Raw genomic sequence first — 24,007 nt, forward strand, 5'->3', positions numbered from 1 at the left:
AAAATATTTTTCATTTGGAAAAATGTCAAATTTCCCTAATTTGTTGTTCTTCTTCTTCTTAATCATTATTTATTATATGTATTATATAATTATTATATAAATAAAATACCTATATATTATGTATAGGTATTATAATGACTCTATGCTCACAAAAATAAACATTGTTGATGACAGCAGGTGACATTCTGTTGATTAAACAGTTTTTCACTAAGCCTTCCCTTGAAAATCGGTCTTGTTTATACTTCAATATCATCCGAAAACTAGATTCCTGGTGGTATTAAGCATGCAAATGTACCCATACTGTATTTATTTTTGTAGAAAATACACATTTGCATAAAATGCTTCTTAACAACAAATAATGTCCAGTACAAAAAATTATAACTGGTAAACTGTTAAGGATTGATAGTGGCATCTATTTTTCTTGTCAGTGCTATTAGATATAATAATAAAATATAAGAAGGCCCAGGTGTTCATAAATCTGTGACTGGCAGTGTATTGATAAATAAACACAAATTATACTGTTAGCCAAAGGGCATAGAGCAAATGCCCTTTAATACACAGACACACACACACCCTACACACACAGCATATGCTCAGGCAGCTTGTCAGGTCATATCTCAGTTTTGAATGGTTGCAGTTCTCATGTGCCTCGGGCTCACACATTGATCTTTCACGCGACTACGCGTTCACATTCAATTTCACACCTCACAATAAACTCCGTGCTCAGATATGACATGCCTAGCAACCTCTCCTTTTACGTTCCACATCACACAAAGCGGCTATAAAAAGAGATGTGTTAGAGAAAAGAAAGACAAATACAAATACACGGCCAACTGGATAAGTGATTCTTCGGTGGCTCATAAGTAATACCTCGAGGAAAGGAAATAAAGTTACGACGTGATTTGTCTTTTCCAAATCTAAGCATAGTCATGTAATTGATACAGTAATCATATTTCCAGATATAATTGATGAGAATAATTCAATCAGCAGAGGCTATTGATAAACATAATCTGATATCTTCACTGGGTGATGTGTATGTTCGTTTCTGTCTTTCTTTCTTTCTTTCACACACACACACATGCACACACTTTCTGTCTGTCTGTCTGTCTGTCTGTCTGTCTGTCTGTCTGTCTGTCTGTCTGTCTGTCTGTCTGTCTGACTCTCTCTCTTGCTTACTATGTCTCTGTTTGTATATCTGTACGTGTCCCTTTCACTCGGTGTGTCTCTCTATCTCTTTGAGTCTTTCTCTATCCCTCTCTCAATCTGTCTCTCAATTGTTCTCTCTGTCTCTCTGTCTCCCTGTCTCTGACTCACTATGTCTCTGTCTCTCTGCTTGTATCTCTTTTTTATGTACTTTCTACTGTCTGTCTGTCTCTCTTTCATGTCTCTCTCTCTCTCTCTCTCTCTCTCTCTCTCTCTCTCTCTCTCTCTCTCTCTTCCTCTCTCTGCCTGTCACTTTATCTCTTTCTGTCTCTCTGTCACACCTCTTTCTCTGTCTTTTGGTCTCTTTCTCTCTTTGGTAGAAATTCAATAAGAGGCTGAAACACCTTTTTTCCAGGAACAAGGCTTTATTATATTTTACGAGCTCTGAGAGAGACCAGACACACACATAGTCTCTACAGTTTCTCTTCTTAGACAGAGCACATACTAACATTTCATAAAGACAGGAAAGAAACAGAGCGAGTTTCAGTAGAAGTAAAGCTATGGATATTAGTCAGACATTTCCAGACACTTTCATGAAACCTGCACTGATTTTCGTACTTGTTTTCTTCACACCTGTCTCCTTCTCTTCCTCTGAAACTAGGCAGACCTGGCAGAACTAATGCTGTGGTTAAAATAAAAGCTGCGCATGTCTCATAGACTTCCATCTTCTATCAGAACGGAGAATGTAATATCGAGCATTAATGAGATTAGGTAATAAAAATGCATATGAACTTCTCCACCACACTCATCACACCTTTTCTCTCTTTCTGTCTTTCTTTCTGTCAACTCTTAATCTCTGTTTTCTTGCTGTTTTCTGTCTAGGATGCTGATGTGTTGGAAAAATAGATATTTGGGATAGGATAGGATTGAAATTTATAAAACAAATACCTATATACAGTCATTAACAGTTGATAAGTACTTTCTTTCGTGTATTTTCAGGATGTAAGAATTCGGTATAATACAGTATATAATGTCTTATAACAAGAGAGGCTTTAGGAAGAACACCTTTCACCGTTTTTTGTTGCGTATTATGTAACAAACAGCTGATGAAAAATGTTGATACTTACATGGTGACTCGTCATGAGGTACAAGTAGTTCCTGTCATTTGGGTCAAAGGTCATAACGTGATGCACCGCTTCTCCAGCAGGAAGCCGCAGTGACCACTGATTGGCCACGGAAAGGTTGCGCAGTAGGGACAGCTGTTTAGAAGAGACAAAATCGTGGGAAAAATTAACACCTTCATAATTGAATGCACGCTCATTGCCAATAAAATCGATTGTTCAGGAACAATTAAATGCTAATAATCATTCTGTCATTGAGTCTTGGGTAAATATTCATCTCTGAATGAAATATGATGTAATTAAGTGTCTCTGCTTTTAATATAAATGAAGAAGTCCTGACCTGAAGTACACTTTGCATATATACCTTTATGCTGCATCTTGTCTATTTCCACATATACAGTATTGACAAAAGTTTACATTTGATCATAAGATTCCTTGAACCCCCAATTCCACATTTAGTCCTTATTTGGTGTTACAATAATCTCCACTCTTCTGATAAGATGTAGAGATTTGATCGTTCAGTCACGTTAGTAAAGTCAGATACTGATGCAGTCAGCATTCACATTAGTCTTAAAGATGTTCAATAAGTTTGGAGAGCAGGCCGCTCAAGATCATTTATTCCAACCCTTGTAAACCATATCTTTATGGAACTCATTTGCCTCCTAGAACAAGTGAAGGTAATTTTGAATGCTACTGCATCCAGCGACATCCTATACAATTGTGTGACCTACAACTTTGAGGTAACAGTTTGGCAAAGAACAATATATGGCTGGGGCCAGGTGTCCCAATATAGTGTCTTATATAGTGTCTACAACTTACTTTTGAGCGAAGCTTTTCAGACGTCTGTACTAATTATAGAATCTGGTAGATTTGTACATGCAGAAACATCTCAAATGTGTCAATTCTTTCCACTGCCTGTTTACAGGATGTTAAGCGCTGAGCATACAACTGTCTATAATAATTAAACAAAGAACATAATAGTAGGTAGATGGAAATTAGAATTGTATTCGTCCTCTACCTGTGGTTTAGGCAGACTCAGGTAGAACATGTAGAGCCCGATTTATATGTACTTCATTTTACAATGCAATTTTATTAATCTGTTCATCTGATCTGTTCCACACTAAAGCGGTAGCTGTAACTTCCTTTTATGTTTTCAAACAAGACTCATTGTTTATGAACCGAACATGGCTTGGCTCACAGGCTACATTTGGAGGGAAAAAACGTTCTACGATTTTTTAGGTGCTTTTCAATTGCAAGTTATAATCAGGTCATTACCAGCAGCACTGTACTCCAAATGTCATCATAATAAATAGTTACACTTAGCTTGCATGCTCATTGGGTACATCATTAAGAAATCAATCATAGTATTTTAATAGGGAAGTATTAAGAGTTTGCCATGAAGACATATGAATAGTGTCCTGCAGGCTCAACAGCTTTTTAGACAGTCATCATGATAATCGCTGCAGTCTCATGAAATGGCTATTAGTAGAATATACAGAGAGCTTTGGCACATTTGGAAAAGGTGGCTATTAAGGCCCGACAATCCAAACGGCACTAACATGTAAAATGGTTCAGTAGAGTAAAGGTGTTAATTGTTGTTCTGGGACTGAAGTGATCTGAAGCTAACTGTTGATTACCTACTCAAATGCAAATTGCTGTGAATGTGAAATGAGTCCAGCGTCTGTGAAACTACAGAACTAACTTCATAGTAGTTGAGTGGAATTATATATTTTTTGTTCTATTTCTATCATTCGTAGAACCAATACCCCCCACAACCACCAATCTGTGAGTGTGAAAGAACATATTGAGGACATAAATCATTTTCAAGATTATTAAACAGACTTTTACACCACAGTGCTTTTGAATAATTTACTCTGATTGGTCAAAAAATCGATTTTCTCCATCACTAGCAACTTTACATCAAGTGGCATAATTATTTCTATCAGTGTTCAAATTGCGTCAAGTCTTATGGGGGGTCCCCAGTTGTTGTGTAATTCTTGGGGACCCCCCCATGACAAGTAAAAAATAGACTTAGGGGGGTCCCCAAGATTATTTTAGTAAAAAATATATGAATTACACAACAACTGGGGACCCCCCATAAGACGACGCAATTTGAACACTAATAGAAATAATGAACCTAATGCCTTAAGGTGGGTCCCAGATCCCCCAGCACCTCTCAATTTGAGCACTGATTTCTATACTGACAATTCATACATGGATTTAAAAAAATATTATTTAATAAATCTCTGTTATTTAAAAAAAAAAAAAAATAATAATAATAATAATAATAAAAAAAATATATATATATATATATATATATATATATATATATATATATATATATATATATATATATATATATATTCATTGATATGCAAACATTTTCTGTATATAAGAGGAATAAAACATATCACTAGAACTTTTGGGTGGGCACAATAACTCATCATGACACATCACACATTGTTGATTATTTACTATACAGATTTCTCCCACAATCCCAAGCACCTAACCCCGCCCATCCTCGTCCCTCACCCAAGGCTGATTATTAGTACAGATTGCATACTGTTTCAAACAAACAGCCATATTTGAAAAGAAAGTATGATAAAAAAAAAAGGCCAGTAGGCTAAAGGAGAAACCAAGATGCTTCCTAACTCAAAGCTCAACATGCAATCAGACTTATATTGCTTGCACTGCACCATCTCACTAAAGCAGTCTAATCTACACTACAAATCTTAAATAAAGGCTGGACATCAAGTCCAGGACTGCACTCATGTGAAGAACATGCTTGAGCGCTAGATTGAGATTTTCATCATGCTGACAGAGATTAGTTCTGCCTTTTCAAAGGAGCATGGAGTGAGATATAGTGCTTAAACAGAATAGATCATGCTGTGTGTAAGATGTGTGTCTTTACTCTGGATCAGATTAAGTTGTTAAGGAAATAGAGCAACGTGCATGTTGCACTGTATTAGGAAAATGCAAACATTTCTTGGAAATTGGACTTGCCTTTCAATTTCTGTTTAAAAAATAAACTTTATGTTCAAAAAGCACATACAAATCTTACAATCAGGTGTCCACCAAAATTTTTTTCCATATCATGAAAAAAAAAAAAAAAAAATATATATATATATATATATATATATATATATATATATATATATATATATATATATATATATATATATATATATATATATATATATAAATCAGTTCCTTATCATTGTATAATGTATGCAGTAATCTGATTTAATATAAGATGTATTCATTATAACAAAAAAATTTTTTTAAGTATTTGGTGCTATTCTGTTTAGCACCATGTAGGTTCTAAGAGCCTGCATTTTACTCCATGTTTGGAAGTTATAAACTAAATGTGAAGCTCTTTGGAAATATGTTCTTAATGTTACGACTTCATATGGGTGTTGTTTTTTTTTAGCTAAATATCAACAACAAGACACAGGGACAGTGGGTGAATGAAAAAACAATACCGTACTCTAACATGAGTAATATTTAATGGAAAAAAATGATGATTTGTGTATAGAAGCAATGTTAAAACCTATCATTGTAAGGGTAGCTGCTTTCCACATAGCCAGATTACAATTTCCTCTTAGAAAACACTTGGAATGACACAAATGACTAAGACTGAGCCTATGACATGTGGTTTACAATCCTTTACCACTTTACCATTATACCACACAAAAAGCTGCATGGGGAAAGAAAACCAGAGTGAAAACGCAACCACAGAGTATAAAGCACAGTGTGAAAACTGCTCAAGGAAACGATTGTGCTGAAAAACATAAGGCATCCTACAGTTATGGGCTGTTTCTTTGTCTTAGAATTGTTGAGAAACTCAAGGTGGAGGTCTGGTTGTCTCCTTTCACCAAATCATGCTTTATTAAAGCTTAAATTAAAAACTTGAAAAGAATTAGTGTTTCTTTCTTCTGACAAGAAATGCACATTTAATCATGCTGATGCACTTGGCCAAAATGAAACACAAAAGAAGAACAAATGAATTGAAACATCTCTTTGGAAGACCACAGTACTTTCCAGCCACTTATACAGAATCCTAACCACGCAACCACAACTGCTCTTTACTTTACAATTATGCGCTCCTGCTCATTTAGAAACCATTCACATGCTTTCACAGTATGATCAAATTATTATGGACTGCAGTCCAATGTGATCTTATCTGTGTCCTGTTAATGTGCTTCAAAGAAATACGTTATGTATGCTGTAGACCCGAGGTGGGAAGTAACAAAGTACAAATACTTTGTTACAAATACTTTGTTACAAATACCGTATTTTTCGGACTATAAGCCGCTACTTTTTTCCTACACTTTTTTCCTAAGCCCAGTGGCTTAAACAACGAAGCGGCTAATTTATGAATTTTTTCTGGGTTTTTCTCGGTTTCACAAACTTCAAGCCAAAAAACTGAGCGACATAACATTAGACCAATGAAATTTCCGAACAGTGAACAATGACTTACTTGGTAGGTTTAGATACAAGCCGTTGTAGCACGTTGAGTCTGGGTTAAGGGAGAGCTCGCTAACTCCAGTTGCAACAGAAATCATATAAGCACAAGCTATGCTCCTAAAGGAAGCGCAACATATTTCACCCGTTACACTGCGTGTAACGTGTCTTTCGTTAAAGCCTGTGTAAAGCACATTAGTGTAGACACAAATTCAGTGGGTGCGGCTTATATATGGGTGCGCTTTATAGTCCGGAAATTACGGTACTTTGTTACTGTATTTAAGTGGATTTTTCTGGTATCACTACTTTACTTCACTATTTATTTTTCGAACAACTTTTTACTTTCACGGATTGCATTTTTTACACAAATACCTGTACTTTGTACTTTGTACATTTCGACACAAAAATCTGTACTTTCTATATTCTATATCTCTACATTCAATATTATTTCTTCTTGCACAGTTTTCAATCCATTAACCATTTCCTGTCATTGCGTGTCTTTTTCAATCTACAGTTGGTGTATCATTTCCTGGCTATCATGCACCGCAGATGTAGGCTAGTTTACAAAGCTCACAATGAGCAAGGCAAAAGGCAACCAGAACGATGGCAAAAGAGGATGAGACAGAGGGAATGTAAACATGAGTGAGAACAGAGACATTCTTGATCACCTGATCATCATCTACTTTGCTCTGCATGTGTTCTATATGGTGGATGTTCTGCATGGATACATTTATTAGGTAACAAAATTTGAAATTTGTTTTGTATTTATTATATTAATATGATGTGGGGTTCAGTTACAGTACCAATGTAACACTAAAACAGGTAGTAGTAATGGCCACTTGTTCTTTAAGTACAAGTCAGAGCCCAAACTTCTTTAACTTCAGAAAAAAAACTGTAGTCAGTAATTAAACTTTTACCACAGTCTTTTAAAACATGAGTATATCTACTTCTACTTAAGTGAAGGATGAATGTACTTTTGCCACCTCTGCTGTAGACTCTGATTTCTGTTTTGGCTGACAGTAACAAACTCCATTAACAGGCTTCTGCCGCTGTAGCCCATCTTATCCCCCTTGAAGCGTTGCTGAGATGTTTTTTAGTTTACCACTGATATAAAATGTTTTTATTTGAGCTTACTTACAACCTTCCTTTTAGCTCTAACCACTCTGGTGATTTCCCCTTGCCCTCACTGATGATGCTTTCAAATGATGACTACTTTCAAATGGCTGCTCACTGGATGTTTTTTTTTTGCATAAATATGGAAAACCCCACAGATCAGCACTTTTTGACATACTCAAACCACACTTTGTGGCACCATTTGTTGCATTAGTTCAATTTCATGTGAACACCACCTATGCTCTTGACTAATATGGTCTCTATAGGTTTATGCACTATACTGCTGCTACATGATTGAATGACTGACGAACTGCATGATTGAGCAAGTGTATAGGTAGACCATATGAACTTAAGATGACTTCTCCAGCCAGTTCTTCCCCAAACTTTTACCACAAACTTGGAGGCCCAAAAATTTATTTAGAAGCAGGAGGATTAAATTTGCCCTTCACTTAAACTAGGAGACCCAAACTTATTCCAGCATGACAATACCCCTGTGCAAAAAGCCAGCATCATAAAGATATGGTTTAAATGAGTTAAAGTGAAAGATCTTGAGTGGCCTGCTATAGAGCTCCGACCTCACCCTTACTGTACACCTGATTAACTAAATCATTTGTAGCTGAATCAGCACAAATCTCTACAAGCACACTCCCAAATCTAGTGGAACATCTTCCCAGAGGAGTGGAGGCTATTATAACAGCACACAGGGAATGAATGTGCAACTGGATGTTAAAAAAGCTCATACAAATCTAATGGTCATGTGTCCATACAGTGTATTTCTAATGAAGTAAACGCATGCAATGTCATTTGATACTAATATGTGATCTCTCTGTATCAAAGTAACATCATCATTAAAAGACTCCCAAATAGCATTTTTTTTTTTGCATTAACTTCTAAATCCACTGTGTAAAAGTCATTTTCCCATGAATCATCCATTATAGGTTATTTTAGATTTCCCAAAACATTTACCCACTCCAAATTCCATTGAATAATCAGTCAAAGAGGCAAAGTGTGTCCTTTTTTTTTTATTTTTCTATATTTCCAATGATATTCTTTGGTGAGGTCACTTTGAGAGTAAAAACTCTGTTACCTTCATTATAGACTACAAGTAAATTGTTCATTCAAAAATTAATTAATTTTAAGTACATCATTAGATTGCCCCTAATGTCGCCATGCTCTTATCTTTGATGCTAGTAGGCGTATTTTGTGTATTTGCTAATTAATTTCACGCATGTTTCTCATTTAAGAGCAGAATATGACCAAGAGAAAAAACATGTAGAAAAAAATAAGATTGCCGACTGAGATTTTTGAAGTTCATAAACTCATTTTTTAAAAGTTTGAACCCTTAAAAATATGTGTTCTCATCCATTCTGTATTAAAAACTATTTTAACATTAGTGTAAGGATAAAAAAAACAAAACCTTGGAAGAACTCAGTTTAGACTTGTCCCAACTGTAAGTCACTTTGAATGAAAATGTAACCCAAACGAATAGATGTAAATGTGAACGTAAATGTAAATGTCAATGTAAATTTAGTCTTTTAAAGGGACAAGACCACACAAAAACATGCCTGTCCAAAGGCAGTAGCACAGAAACCACAATGAATCATGACAAAGTCTCAAAACACACAAATAATAAAAACACACACACACACACACACACACTTACACACGTTCGAACACCTGCTCTGCTACAGGGTCAGGGTGTCTAGCTTCCAACACATCAAAAGATCTCTTTCTTTCATAGTCACTCAGCTGCAACAGGCTGGATGCATGTGTGTGTGTGCGTGTGTGTGTGTGTGTGTGTGTGTGTGTGTGTGTGTGTGTGTGTGTGTGTGTGTGTGTGTGTGTGTGTGTGTGTGAGGGAGAGAAAGAGGAAAAGAGAGATTCAAATCAAAGGGTCTATTTTGGTTTCGATGGTCCTTGCATAGAGACAGAGGGAAGTGGAAAACAGACAAACACAGAAACAGGACAAAGGTAAAGGCAGACTGGAAAAACACTGATGCACATAAAAATGTAGTATGTTGTGTTTCGTACATGTCCCAACTAAAATACACAGATGACTGGTATTGCTATTGCTAGGGTTGCTATTATGAGACAGAAGGTTATGTGGATGGACGGAATATCCAAAAGTAAGAGAGAGAATGCAGAGCTAAAAGGGAAGATGAATGTATAAAGGACAGGTGTGGTAACTGTTGGCATTAGAGATTGAATCTATGGATTAAAAGGTGGATGGATGATGGATGGATGGATGAATATATGGATGAAAGATGAAGTATGAGCTCTTTTTAACCATAAGGAATGGATAAGAATAAATGGACAGATGGGTTGCATTTGTAGTCTAGTTTAAAGGAGAAAGAGAATGAGTGAGTATTATAGAAACTGTGCACGCATGTGTTCCTAAAGCTTGTAAAAATCTAAAAGCTTACAAAAAGTTTGAAGTCTATAACCTGCCACACAAACACACAAACACACACACACACACACACACACACACACACACACACACACACACACACATATATACAGTGAGGAAAATAAGTATTTGAACACCCTGCTATTTTGCAAGTTCTCCCACTTAGAAATCATGGAGGGGTCTGAAATTGTCATCGTAGGTGCATGTCCACTGTGAGAGACATAATCTAAAAAAAAAAATCCAGAAATCACAATATATGTTTTTTTTTAACTATTTATTTGTATGATACAGCTGCAAATAAGTATTTGAACACCTGAGAAAGTCAATGTTAATATTTGGTACAGTAGCCTTTGTTTGCAATTACAGAGGTCAAACGTTTCCTGTAGTTTTTCACCAGGTTTGCACACACTGCAGGAGGGATTTTGTCCCACTCCTCCACACAGATCTTCTCTAGATCAGTCAGGTTTCGGGCCTGTCGCTGAGAAACATGGAGTTTGAGCTCCCCCCAAAGATTCTCTATTGGGTTTAGGTCTGGAGACTGGCTAGGCCACGCCAGAACCTTGATATGCTTCTTACAGAGCCACTCCTTGGTTATCCTGGCTGTGTGCTTCAGGTCATTGTCATGTTGGAAGACCCAGCTTCGACCCATCTTCAATGATCTAACTGAGGGAAGGAGGTTGTTCCCCAAAATCTCGCAATACATGGCCCCGGTCATCCTCTCCGTAATACAGTGCAGTCGCCCTGTCCCATGTGCAGAAAAACACCCCTAAAGCATGATGCTACCACCCCCATGCTTCACAGTGGGGATGGTGTTCTTGGGATGGTACTCATCATTCTTCTTCCTCCAAACACGTTTAGTGGAATTATGACCCAAAAGTTCTATTTTGGTCTCATCTGACGACATGACTTTCTCCTATGACTCCCCTGGATCATCCAAATGGTCATTGGCAAACTTAAGACGTGCCTGGACATGTGCTGGTTTAAGCAGGGGAACCTTTCGTGCCATGCATGATTTCAAACCATGACGCCTTAGTGTATTACCAACAGTAACCTTGAAAACGGTGGTCCCAGCTCTTTTCAGGTCATTGACCAGCTCCTCTCGTGTAGTTCTGGGCTGATTTCTCACCTTCCTTAGGGTCATTGAGACCCCACGAGGTGAGATCTTGCACGGAGCCCCAGTCCGAGGAAGATTGACAGTCATGTTTAGCTTCTTCCATTTTCTAATGATTGCTTCAACAGTGGACCTTTTTTCACCAAGCTGCTTGGCAATTTCCCCGTAGCCTTTTCCAGCCTTGTGGAGGTGTACAATTTTGTCTCTAGTGTCTTTGGACAGCTCTTTGGTCTTGGCCATGTTAGTAGTTGGATTCTTACTGATTGTATGGGGTGGACAGGTGTCTTTATGCAGCTAACGACCTCAAACAGGTGCATCTAATTTAGGATAATAAATGTAGTGGAGGTGGACATTTTAAAGGCGGACTAACAGGTCTTTGAGGGTCAGAATTCTAGCTGATAGACAGGTGTTCAAATACTTATTTGCAGCTGTATCATACAAATAAATAGTTTAAAAATCATATATTGTGATTTCTGAATTTTTTTTTTTTAGATTATGTCTCTCACAGTGGACATGCACCTACGATGACAATTTCAGACCCCTCCATGATTTCTAAGTGGGAGAACTTGCAAAATAGCAGGGTGTTCAAATACTTATTTTCCTCACTGTATATATATATATATATATATATATATATATATATATATATATATATATATATATATATATATATATATATATATATGAGAGCTTTACTAATTAGGAGACGGGAGCGAGATAGAAAAAGAAAAGGGATGATTTATTTGTGTTTGTTTGTGTTTGTGTGTGCGTGCGTGTGTATGTTATTGTATTAACATTTCTTTCAGACTGGCATGTAAGCAGAGGTTGAGCTGTAACTCAATCTGACTGCACTAACACATCTCCAAGTCACCCTCCCAAATCACATTACAAACGTCACTAAAACCATTAGCGCAGCTGCAGAACTAGCCACAAGGCCTACACAAACGCACAAACACACACACATTCGTTTATTCACAAATTTACCATACATCAGATGTGCATCCTGGTCATGTCTTATTTACTATTATCTACACTTCTTCCCTTTTTTGGAGAGACACACACTTTAACTGGAGATTTAGAACAGAATCCATGTACCCAATTATTGCCAGCGAATATCCTGGCATTGAAGCAAAAAGCCGGGGTATTATTTTGGGGGGGGAACCTAAGCTAGATGCCCTGCAGCCGAACAGGTCCTGTCTCGTAAGGCACATATACAAGCCCCTGTGTGAAACAATAGCCTCTTACACAGTTTAATAGAATTTTTCCAATGCCGTGGAGCAACCGGCTGCATTTCTTCCCTGACTTTGAAGCTCACACTGAGAGGTGACTCCGAATGGGAATGAGACACGGTGCTGGAATTTCGCCTAATTAAGGAATATTTTTCTCCCTTCTCTGAAAGCAGGGTGCCTGCAGATGCTTTCAAGACCATAGTGTTCTGCTGGCAAATACCTGAGATGGGGACAAAAAGGTGTCCGTGTGTATGTGTGTATATGTATGCTTGCGTGTATGTGTGTGAGAGACAGAGAAAGAAAAACAGATTTAGAGAGACAGTGAATAAGACAGGAGGAGATGGGGGTCAAAGAGATATAGTGAGAACCCTTCAAATCTGATAAGCAATGGCTGACTCTTAAAGAAGCTCAGATAGCATTAGATACAAAACAAAGCTTTCACAGATGTTCAGAAATCCTAAATGGCCATACATACATACCACCTCGGTTGAGGTGCTTTCTAAAACTAAATAACACACACACACACACACACACACACACACGCGCGCAAAAATGTAACTCCTCAGCAGCTATCAAACACTTTAATCTGCTTAAAATAAAAAATCCTGGCAACTGCTCTAAATGCCCTCATGAAAACTCTTTTTTCTCCCTCCCAGTTCTTGGTCACGATCCAAATCCAACCCAACACCCTGCTCTCCCATTAAACAACGACATATCTTTAAAATCCACAGAAGTGTGGCATACACATGCTGTCTACCCTCTTCCACATTCATGAACTCAAAGATGTGTATGATTTGCTAGAAACCACATGCCATTTAATTTGTTCTCTGGACTCCCAGCCAACAATGGCGTCATTGGGATCCTCTAATCCAGAGATTATAAACTGTCAGACCGAACTCCAGATTGTACCCAGTAAATGATGTGCTTTCCTTACTTTAATCTGTATTAATGCTTGTAACTAGCTAGATCCAGGCAACCAAAACACAAGACACTGGAGCTTACATTAGCTAGATTTGTCTGCCGCTGGAAGATCTTTTATCAGGATAGCATGAAGTGATTTGTGTGGCTATTAAATAAATTTTTTTATTTACAATTAAAATCCCGGCCTCATGCCGTCAATGTACCTTGCGTAGCCGGCCGTTGATGGTGCCCAGGAAGACCACTGTGTAGTTGTGAATGTTATCCACAGCAACCGAACTGAGCCCGGACGCCTCGTACAACGGCTCGGCTCTGATTGGCTTCCTCAGGGCCAGCGGATGTTGCAGATGGGCCGCACCGCAATTCAGCTGCTCCTGTTGAAGCTAGGCGAGAGAGAGAGAGCAAATAAACACTCGTCAGTTTACTGTAAACATGTTTCATTTGATTCTGTGAGGTTGATTGCTCTACTGTTAGTTCCGTTTTAAAGCTAAAATGACCCTTCCATTTCAACTATCCATTTAGCACATAATTTAGGCGAACCTCGGATCACGGATGAAGTGACACAGTAGTGTGTTGAGCTAAAGAGGAGCACTTATTTCGACTTGCATGAGCAGAGTGCCTGAGAGCGTGGTGGAAATTTATGGCTGGTAGTGTGTAAGTGCATAAAACATGGACTTGAGTGAAGAGGTGGGGGGGGGGGTATGTGTTCGGCAGATTGCTTACTTGTTTTCCCACAAGTTTCTTCAGAAAGAAGTTGCTCCCCTATTTGAAGGATATGCTACATGCGAAAAGAAAGGGAAATCAAACTCTTTTGGTCACACTTGGCCTGTATATTATAAAAGCCGATGCTGGTTCCATGGCATGACTGTTCATGAGTTGTATCTGTTCACACACTGCCAGCACAGGGTTTACTTATTATTCCCTATTTATGGGGAAACAGGTAATTTTTTTATACTTCTTTCTTTTGTGTGTGTGTGTGTGTGCACGTGGTACAGGGGGTCTTTGGGAGGGGAATGTGGTCTTTGGGGCTCAATTGAGTCCCACACCGGCCTTCCCTGAGGTGAGCACAGTCTGGTAAAGTGAGTAATGAAATGTCACAGAGCATGTGTCATTTCATGGGGAACCCGAGGAAAAAATGCCACTCTAATGGTTTAGATAACGAAGCGTGAGCCTAAATAACGGAAAAAGTTCTTGCCAGACACATGACAGAGCACCATGTGTTTCTGGCGCATAACGTAAGAAAATATGGTATCACGCAGAGCCCATCTGTTCACCGGTTTTCAAAGGAATAGTTCAGTCAAAAATGTTAGTGTTACTAACCATGGATGAAAGACATTATCTGCCAGTAGCATCATGTTAATTCCAGCCTGTTAAGGCAGAAAACTGAATCTGTCAAGTTTGCCAACAGTATTAAGTAACTTTACAGATAGCTGTCTAACAAGCGTCTATCCTACTTATCTACTTATCTAGATACTACTTCTTTGTCTGTACATCTGGTAAAGCGCGCTCCATGCCAGATAAACAATAAACATCTTCTAACGATAGTCCTGAGATTAAAGGGAATTACTGAGTTCTGCTTATGTCTGCTTATGTCAAGCTTGCATACACAGAGCCATGCTTCAAACTCAACCTGTGATAATAGGGATATTATTCGCTCACCATTAGCATGTTTTGTTCACATTTTGCAAGCTGTATTTGTAGCCAACCCGTGAATACTATGCTGCTATTGGTGGCTTTTGGTCAGGCATTGGAGCACACAGCCAGAAATTCAATTGTTGTTTAAAACAATTAGCAACCATTGAGCACTGAACAAAATCAGCGTTTTTATATAAATATATATATATATATATATATATATATATATATATATATATATATATATATATATATATATATATATATATATATATATATATATATATGAATTCGATAAATATATAAGATTTTGCATAGGCAAAAAAAATAGAAAAGGTTTTAAGTAGTAGGTAAGGTGAAGGTTAATGTTCCTAGGATTATTTAAATATCATTTGCATGATATGGATGAAATTTCTGTCACTATACAGTGCATCCAGAAAGTATTTACTGAGCAAAACATGGAAGTAGTTTGTTTGAAATGCAATTAAAATGTGTGGGGTTTTTTTTTATATCACGTTCACAGAATTCACAGCCTTTGCCATGACACTTAAAATTAAACGCAGGTGCATCCTGTTTCCACTGATCACCCTTAAGATGTTTATACAACTTGGACATGATTTGGAAAGGCACACACCTGTATATAGAAGGTCCCACAGTTAACAGTGCATGTCAGAGCACAAACCAAACCAAGCCATGAAGCCCATGGAATTGTCTGTAGACTGCTGAGACAGGATTGTATCAAGGCACATCTGGGGAAGGGTACAGAAACATTTCTGCTGCACTGAAGGTCCACTAAGCACAGTGGCCTTCATCATCCGTAAATTGAAGAAGTTTGAAACCACAAGGATTCTTCCTAGAGTGGGGCACCCGGCCAAACTCAGCGACCGGGGGAGAATGGTCTTGGTCAGGAAGGTGACTAAGAACCCGATGGTCAATCTGAAAGCGCTCCAGCTTTTCTCTGTGGAGGGAGGAGAACCTTCCAGAATAACAACTATCTCTGAAGCGCTCCACCAATCATGCCTGTATGGTAGAGTGGCCAGATAGAAGACACTCCTCAGTAAAAGGCACATGACAGCCTGTCTGGACTTTGACAAAGGCACCTGAAGGTTTCTCAGACCATGACAAACAAAGATTGAACTTTGACCTGAATGCCAAGCGTCATGTCTGTAGGAAACCAGGCATGGCTCATCACCAGGCAAATACAGTCCCTATAGTGAAGCATGGTGCATCAGTGGCAGGAAGCGGGATACCAGTCAAGACAGAGGGAAAGGTGAATGCAGCAATGTACAGAGACATCCTTAATGAAAACCTGCTCCGAAGCACTCTGGACCTCAGACTGGGGTGATGGTTCATCTTCCAAAAGGACAACGGCTCTAAGCATACAGCCAAGATAACAAAATAGTGGCTATGAGATGACTCTGGAAATGTCCTTGAGTGGCCCAGCCAGAACCCAGACTTAAAAATCTCTGGAGAGATCAGAAAATGGCTACATACCGACGCTTCCCATCCAACCTTAAGGAACTTGAGAGGTTCTGCAAAGAAGAATGGGAGAAACTTCCCAAAAATAGGTGTGCCAAGAAACATCTTTGTTAAAGTATTGAGCAAAGGCTGTGAACACTTATGTTCATGTAATTTTTTTTTATTATTAATAATAATAAAAAAAAATCAAATCCATTTTTAAATAAAGCTGTAACATAACAAAATGTGGAAAAAGTGAAGCGCTGTTTAAACTTTCTGGATGCACTGTAGATCCAGTTCTTACAGCATGAGCACTAGCGGTTGAAGAGAAAAAAAGTTGAAGCTGAAGTTGTAAGCAAGGCAACAGCCATTAACTTTGTCCCTGAAATCAGTGAAATACCATGACCTAGATGTGTCTGAGCTAATTTATTTATCAGTTGTTTTTAAATTTGAATGCACCTTTGATTGCTAGAGAGGAACTGAAACTGGTCTAATGAAACAAAAAAACGCATCTGTGACGGATTTTTTCCCCCACACATGACCAAATTTCTTAGGATTTGTCAGAGGGGATTTTGGAAAGACCACAAAACTCCCAGCTAGGCCATACTGGCTTCTCTTCATCCCACCAAAGAGAATCCCTTACCACTGTAATATTTACTTTTAACAAAAGGGACTATTTTTTGGGAAGTTGTGTTGGTGTTTGTGAAGCTGTAAGTCTTTGAATCGTTTGTTGGATGATCACGTGATAGTCTACAATTTTGTATTATTCGTATCAAAACACATGCAAATGAGCTGTAACTGATATATTGTACCCAAGAAACACATCCAGAAGTCACTGTATAGGTTTTCCAATGATATATCAGTTCTTTTAACACTCAATGTGTTTGCCAACAGATAATTTAACACTACAGGTGTTTATTAAACATTAATACTCATTAACATAGCACAGCAAGTTTCCAGTCGACACACCAGCATCCCCAAACGAAGCACATCAACACCACAAACAACTACAGAGATTATTTCATTATATTAGATGAATATTTTATTTTAAATACTCCACTAGACTAGACGTTTCTCATGCTGAGCCCATGGGATCATGTTATTATCTATTGTCTCAATGCCAATTGATATTCCACCGCAGAATTCTTGACACTCCAGGACATGCCAAAAATGACCCAAGCTATAAATTGTAAAATACATTATACTTTTAATGATCCTAACAACAAATCATTAATCAGGAAATTCTCAATAATGAAACAAATGCTGTAGATTTCTCTCTGCTTTATTAATCCTGCTTCCATTTCTGAGCTCGTTATTAAGCCCTTGATGAGCTCCATCAGGTGTGGCGCATCATCAAATAATGACTAACCATTAAAGACATCCCAGAAGATATTTTGGGCAAATTTGGTGCACAAACAATTCTGGAAGATTATGGAAGTGAATTGAATCGTTTCTAACTTTTCCCCAAACAAATCAAATGTGTTTCATTTAATCCTTTTCTGACCAATGACTAATGGTTATGGCCATTAATACCATTAAAAATGTAATAATACACACTTAAGGAAGATTAAATAGATTTCTTACATTAAAGACACTTACAAGTCCTATTAAAACAACATTTATCATGTTTCACACTAAATAGACTTTTGAGTGAGATGGACTTATATAGAATCTTGCATGTAGGCTAGTTATAGTTATACTGTATATATCATTAGATTCAATAAGTCACCTCTTAATATATTTTTATACAAAACATGTGACGGTAAATGTGTTAGAGGTTGGACTGAAAAAAACATGCTCACACACGTGCGGGTGTCTATTTACCAACCTAAATAAGACTTAATTTAAAACTCTAGGTGGGATATCCACTCAGTTATATGTTTTCAATCGTGGAACATTGTCGTGATATGATTTAATGACGTCTTCGTGCCCTTGGTTTCGATGATAGGAACCTTTTGACAATTCACTGTAAAGTATTTTATTCCAGGAATTGGTGTTTTAAATGCTTACACTCAAGTGTTTTTTTAACAGCCAGCGCTGTAATGGTTAATCCAGCCAGATCTGAGTTTAATCCAGCATTTGTTCAGTACCGGAAGAAGAGTCATTTTAATGAAAATTAGACCCAACTCAACATTGATAGGAGTTCATTAAACACCGCAGGAGATCAGCACTTAGAGTTATTTCAATGCTACACATGATTGCGTAATGCCATGTTTCCCAAAGGGGTCCTTAACTGTTTTTTTTTAACCTAATCAGGATTATTATGGTTATTATTAAGTTATTATTGGTTGCAATTATATGGTTATTATTGAGTTAGATTTTTTCGGATGTATTATTATTATTATTATTATTATTATTATTATTATTATTAATAATCCCTATTGATATCTGCTATTTGCAGTCATACTGTATATTTCATTAGGTAGTACAGTATTCAATAAGGTTTAATATCATTCTGTTTCATTCAAAACTGTAGGTGAGATTTCAACTCATCTTTTAATGTTTATTAGTGGACCTTTGTAATGATATGATGTACTTCATGTCCTTCATTTTGTAAAAGAAGAAGATGATGAAGAAGAAGAAGAAGAAGAAGAAGAAGAAGAAGAAGAAGAAGAAGAAGAAGAAGAAGAAGAAGAAGAAGAAGAAAAAGAAGAAGAGTAACCTTCATTTCAAATACAATCTGAATCAAACCAGAAAGGGCATTGAATCAGCTTTTAGCTCAAACAGATGAATGAATATGAATCAGCCACACAGCTGCACTATTGTTCACACAACTGTAAGCTGTCATATGATTTCAGGAAAGAAGTTCACAAAAGTTTTCAGGCTTCAGGTGTAAAAAAAGAGCGTTCAGGAAACCCTGTGCGTTTTGTCGTGTAAGCACACTGAAAGGTTTATAGCGCGGTCTGGATGAGGATGAGGTTTTATCTTGTCTTGTCCCGACCCCGGAGCTGTTCCCATAACCCGTGCGCTCTGGCGCAATAACAGCGCGCGCACTGAGCGACTTCAGGACGTGGGAAGATCCTCCTCCACTCCCTAACACTGGAAACAATTCAGCTTGATGTAAAAACACTCAATGCCTCGTTGCCAAGATCAACATGTATTAGTGAATTCAGATTTAGGTGACGCAGTGGTTTAAACGAAAACATATGTCGGCACAAAAAACGTCATTCCTTTAAACCCTTCTAGAAGATATCTAGTTTAATGCTTTATTTTCGATTGCCAATATTGGTGTTAAGGCTTTGAAGCCAAGTTTTGAACTTTTTACCTTCATTTATACCTTTAAATCCTTCCAGCGCATTAATGAAAGGGATGATCCTTACTGATACACACTTACCACGATGTTGCCTTTGGCCTCGCATTCTGCCCCCGAGCCCTGAATGACGCTGTCCAGCACCTGAACGTCTCCATTAGGTCCATGTGAACAGTTCCTGCGTCCCTGCCGAATAGTCTCCTCGATCTCTGCGACCCGGAACGCGCACAGCGCGGACTTCCCGTTCCACCTGGCGAACACCCCAAAAAGATACGGCTCGGCGGCGCGCTGACCCTGGACATTGATGTCTGCGGGGAAAACCGACACGAGCTGGTTGTAGATGTTGCCGCTGGTTCCGCACTGGAGCCCCATTTGGATGTAGGACTCGGTGAGTTTGCGGCCCTCGGAGGCTTGTCGCCGCGGCGTGTCCGTGTCCAAGCAAATGCGCGCGAGGATGCTGTTCGGCTGGCTCTCCTTTAAACCCATGTTGGCGTTGTTGTTCATGGCGATGTACGAGTAGCTCTTGTGCGCGAAGACGCGCACGAAGCTCAGCCGGTGCTTGCCCTTGACCTCCTGTTTGATTTTGAACACGTTATCCTCCGACGGATTGATATCGTACGTGAAGAGGCGCGTCAGGTCCTTGGTGTTCAGCGAGCGGATCGCGATCTCGGGCGTGTTCTCGAAGCGCAGGTCCTCTTTGCTGGTGTTGTTCGGGAAGAAATCGGTGCCCAAACCCGTGTAAGTGGCGGCCACGAGCAGGCGTGGGGTGCCGCCCTGGCTTCGGAACACGAGTCCCACGGTGCTTGCTTTGGGGTGGTTCGCCACGATATTAAGCATGCTCGGGAACACGGTGGCGTTGGGCTTCGGGAACTCCACGGCGATCTGCGACACGTTGTCCATCTTCCGCAGCTCGCAGAAGCCCTGGTACACCGAGCCGCACGTCACCAGCACGCCTTGCTCGCGGTCCAGCGCCAGCAGCTTGTTGTAGTTGTCCGTGAGGGACTTGGCGTGTTCGCACGGGGCCTGGGGAAGCTGCGGCGCGTGGCACAGCATGTTATCCCGCACCGGTCCTGTGCTATTCGACACCTCTGTCGCCAGCGTGCCATTGAGCTGATAGATCGCGTTCACGGTGGCCAGGTAGACCCGGCGTGACACCGCGTCCACCACAAAGTTATTGGTCTCGCTCGAAGACGCGAACGTCTGCTGGACGTGGAGCGCGCAGACGCAGCGCCATGCCAGCAAAACTGCGACTAAGAGCGCGCGAGGCGCGACCGAGAGGCTCTCCCGGGCTGGAGGCATTCTTCCTTCTGGCCGGCTTCTGCGGCTTCTGGACGGAGAGGAGCATTGAGTAAGGAGAAAAAAAAGAAAGACGGCGCTTCAAGCTCTCTCGCTGCAACTATCCGGGAGGAAAAGCCGTTTCCTGCCGAGCGCCCGAACACGGAGTGACGCGATAAGGAGTCGCGCTTCCTTTACACACACACACACACACACACACACACACCGGGAGAGTGCGCGAGAAAGGAAGAGAAAGAGATGGGGGCGAGCGCAGCCGAGCTAATCCAGTACACACACACACACACACACACACACACACACACACACACACACACACACACACACACACACACACACACACACACATATTTTTCACACCCAGATCCGCTCATCTCACACACATTTCACCTAGAGATTTCCTGAATTCAGCAAATGTAATTGCAAGATATCTCGTGAACAAAGTTTTCTAATCAGGAGTTTCACCACTGAAATCAAAAGTTGTGCAGAATGAAAACAACAAAACTCCCAAACCGCCTTTTATATAATATTTGTTAAAATGTTCCTTGTTAAGCAAAGAAGTAACTGTTCACTGTTCACACACAAACACACAAGCGCGCACAAAGCGTTTTTTTTTTTTTTTTTTTCATCTGGAAAGATAAAACAACTCCAGGACACATCTGCCTGGTATATGAGTAAATACAGGGTTATTGAAACTACGTTCAATTTACCTTGAATTTATTTACACTTCGGTCAACTATTTGAACGTTTAAGTTTGGGAACCAAGAAAACCAAGAATATGATTGGTATTATTTGAGATTAAGAAATATGTCTGTGTCTGTGTCTGTGTGTGTGTGTGTGTGTGTGTGTGTGTGTGCGTGCGTGCGTGCGTGTGTGTGAGAGAGAGAGAGAGAGAGAGAGAGAGAGATATTATGGCCAGTCATTACAGATTACAGATAATATTATCAACAATAAGCATCTTAATAGCAACTGAAATAATAAATCAAGTGGGTTTTTATTTAGTTTTTTGTTTTTTGATAATATGGACAGTACTTAAAGTAGAAGCAGGTAATTGATTCCCTTTTACAGCAAGGACGTTTACAATTTATTTTGGTGTAATAAGTCGCAGTGGGTCATACTGGACTCCCCCATGAGCCACACCAACTACCGTTAAACTACCACCAGATGGATACAAGCTGAACACAGGATCCCTTTCCGGTGCTTATTCATATATCACGTTTTACACGTGTGTAAATTGTGTGTGTGTTTGGGAAAAGATGTATGCAGTATGTTCTTTATGTTTATGAATATTTCAACAGGACACATGGTACCTCAAGAGGGTGGGGGGGGGTGGGGGGGGTTAGACATGCATTTATGGTCGCATATGATAGCCATTAATTTCTTACACACACACACACACACACACACACACACACACACACACTGATTTTCGACCAAATCTTAGCATAACTTTAATAGCCATCCAGACGTACACCTGCACCAGGGAATGTGGGGGTGAAACTGAAGCTGCAGGTGCTGCTGCTTTTTCAGACCTTTTTCAGACTTTTTTTCAGAAGAGGTGAAGGGCTTTAGAACTTTTTTCGAGCCTTTTATACAATAGCTCACCATTACTGCTACCATACAATCAGATGCATTTAGTTATGTTTTAAACAGGAAGTGAGCTGTACGTCACCACCTCGCGCTGTTATTTAAGGTGATAAGCTCGCGCGCTTTGTTTGGGAAAACAGACAGGCGTGAGGCAGGAAACGTGTCGTGATTCGTGATACTGAGGTTTAAGGAAGCACGCGCGCGTGTGTGTGTGTGTGTCCTTACATCTCAGCAACCATTTTAGGTCTTCTCAGGGGACAATACTAGAGAAATGAAACTTGTATATATTTTAGAGAAGTAAATGTATATTTTAGAGTAGTCAGTGTGCAGCTTGTATAGCAGTATAGATTTACTGTCCTTTAAAAATAACTCAACATACAGCCATTATTGTGAAAATAGATAATTTAATCATTTGTTTGATATAAAATGGATTTTTACTTTGGTTGAGGCTACATATGTTTCCGTTTATCATTTGGCATAATTGTCTAAACTACTTTTAGTTTTTGTAGCAGCTCCAATTAACATTTTGAAACATTAGTACACAAGAGACACAAGGGGAAACCAGTCAATGTATTTAGCAATCTCTCTCTCTCTCTCTCTCTCTCTCTCTCTCTCTCTCTCTCTCTCTCTCTCTCTCTCTCTCTCTCTCTTTGTCACTTTTTACTTGTTGTCACAGTTCCTAGTTCAGTTTTGTTCACTCCCACTCAAATTTTGTTTTAAAAAATTACCACCACCTAAATGTAATCATAATTTATATTAAGCAGATCATAACAGAAGCCTGTGGTCATTTGGGGGCTGTTTACACTAAGCTTGCTGCTTATCATGTGAATGTTATCTCAGAAAGTCGACTGATTAGGTTGTTTGAGGAACGCCGATATCTTCTGCCATTTAGATGAGGCCCCATTGTATGGTGAGGTTATTTGTTGCATGCTATTATTGAGTTTACATGAACCACAGACTTGTTTAGTATGTATGCATATTTGGCGTACGCAATTAGTATGCAATTTTGCGTGAGGGCCACTCGAAAAACAAGCAAGAAACAAACAGACCAAAAAAAAAAAAACAGTGGTCTGTGGAAAGAGGGGAGAACTGAAACAGAAACAGTGAGCAACCACAATCCTGTGCAAGATTTCCTCTGCAAATGAGCCGGAAAGAGTAGCATGGGGAAATGCCCCCTGACCTCCAATTTTCTTCGACACCTTCGACACTGAATCTGGGGGGGGAACCCCGCTTTAAATACATGTTATGTTTCGTAGGGCTCTGTATGTGAAAATC

At 39.2% G+C, this 24,007-nt stretch overlaps 1 protein-coding gene across 1 annotated transcript in view; it reads right to left on the reverse strand.

Moving 5' to 3' along the window:
- The window catches only part of plxnd1 (plexin D1), a 93,256-nt gene extending 71,811 nt beyond the window's left edge, over nt 1-21,445 (reverse strand). The window contains exons 1-3 of the mRNA XM_083554337.1: nt 19,937-21,445; nt 13,716-13,892; nt 2,271-2,402 (exon numbers count right to left, since the gene is read on the reverse strand). Of these exons, the coding sequence (XP_083410463.1) occupies nt 2,271-2,402; nt 13,716-13,892; nt 19,937-21,151 (1,524 nt within the window). The 5' untranslated portion in view covers nt 21,152-21,445. The remainder of the gene's footprint in view (nt 1-2,270; nt 2,403-13,715; nt 13,893-19,936) is intronic.
- Between the last annotated feature and the right edge of the window lie 2,562 nt (nt 21,446-24,007).

Source organism: Silurus aristotelis, assembly GCF_946808225.1.
Source record: "Silurus aristotelis genome assembly, chromosome: 11".
In the NCBI taxonomy this organism is placed as follows: Eukaryota; Metazoa; Chordata; class Actinopteri; order Siluriformes; family Siluridae; genus Silurus; species Silurus aristotelis.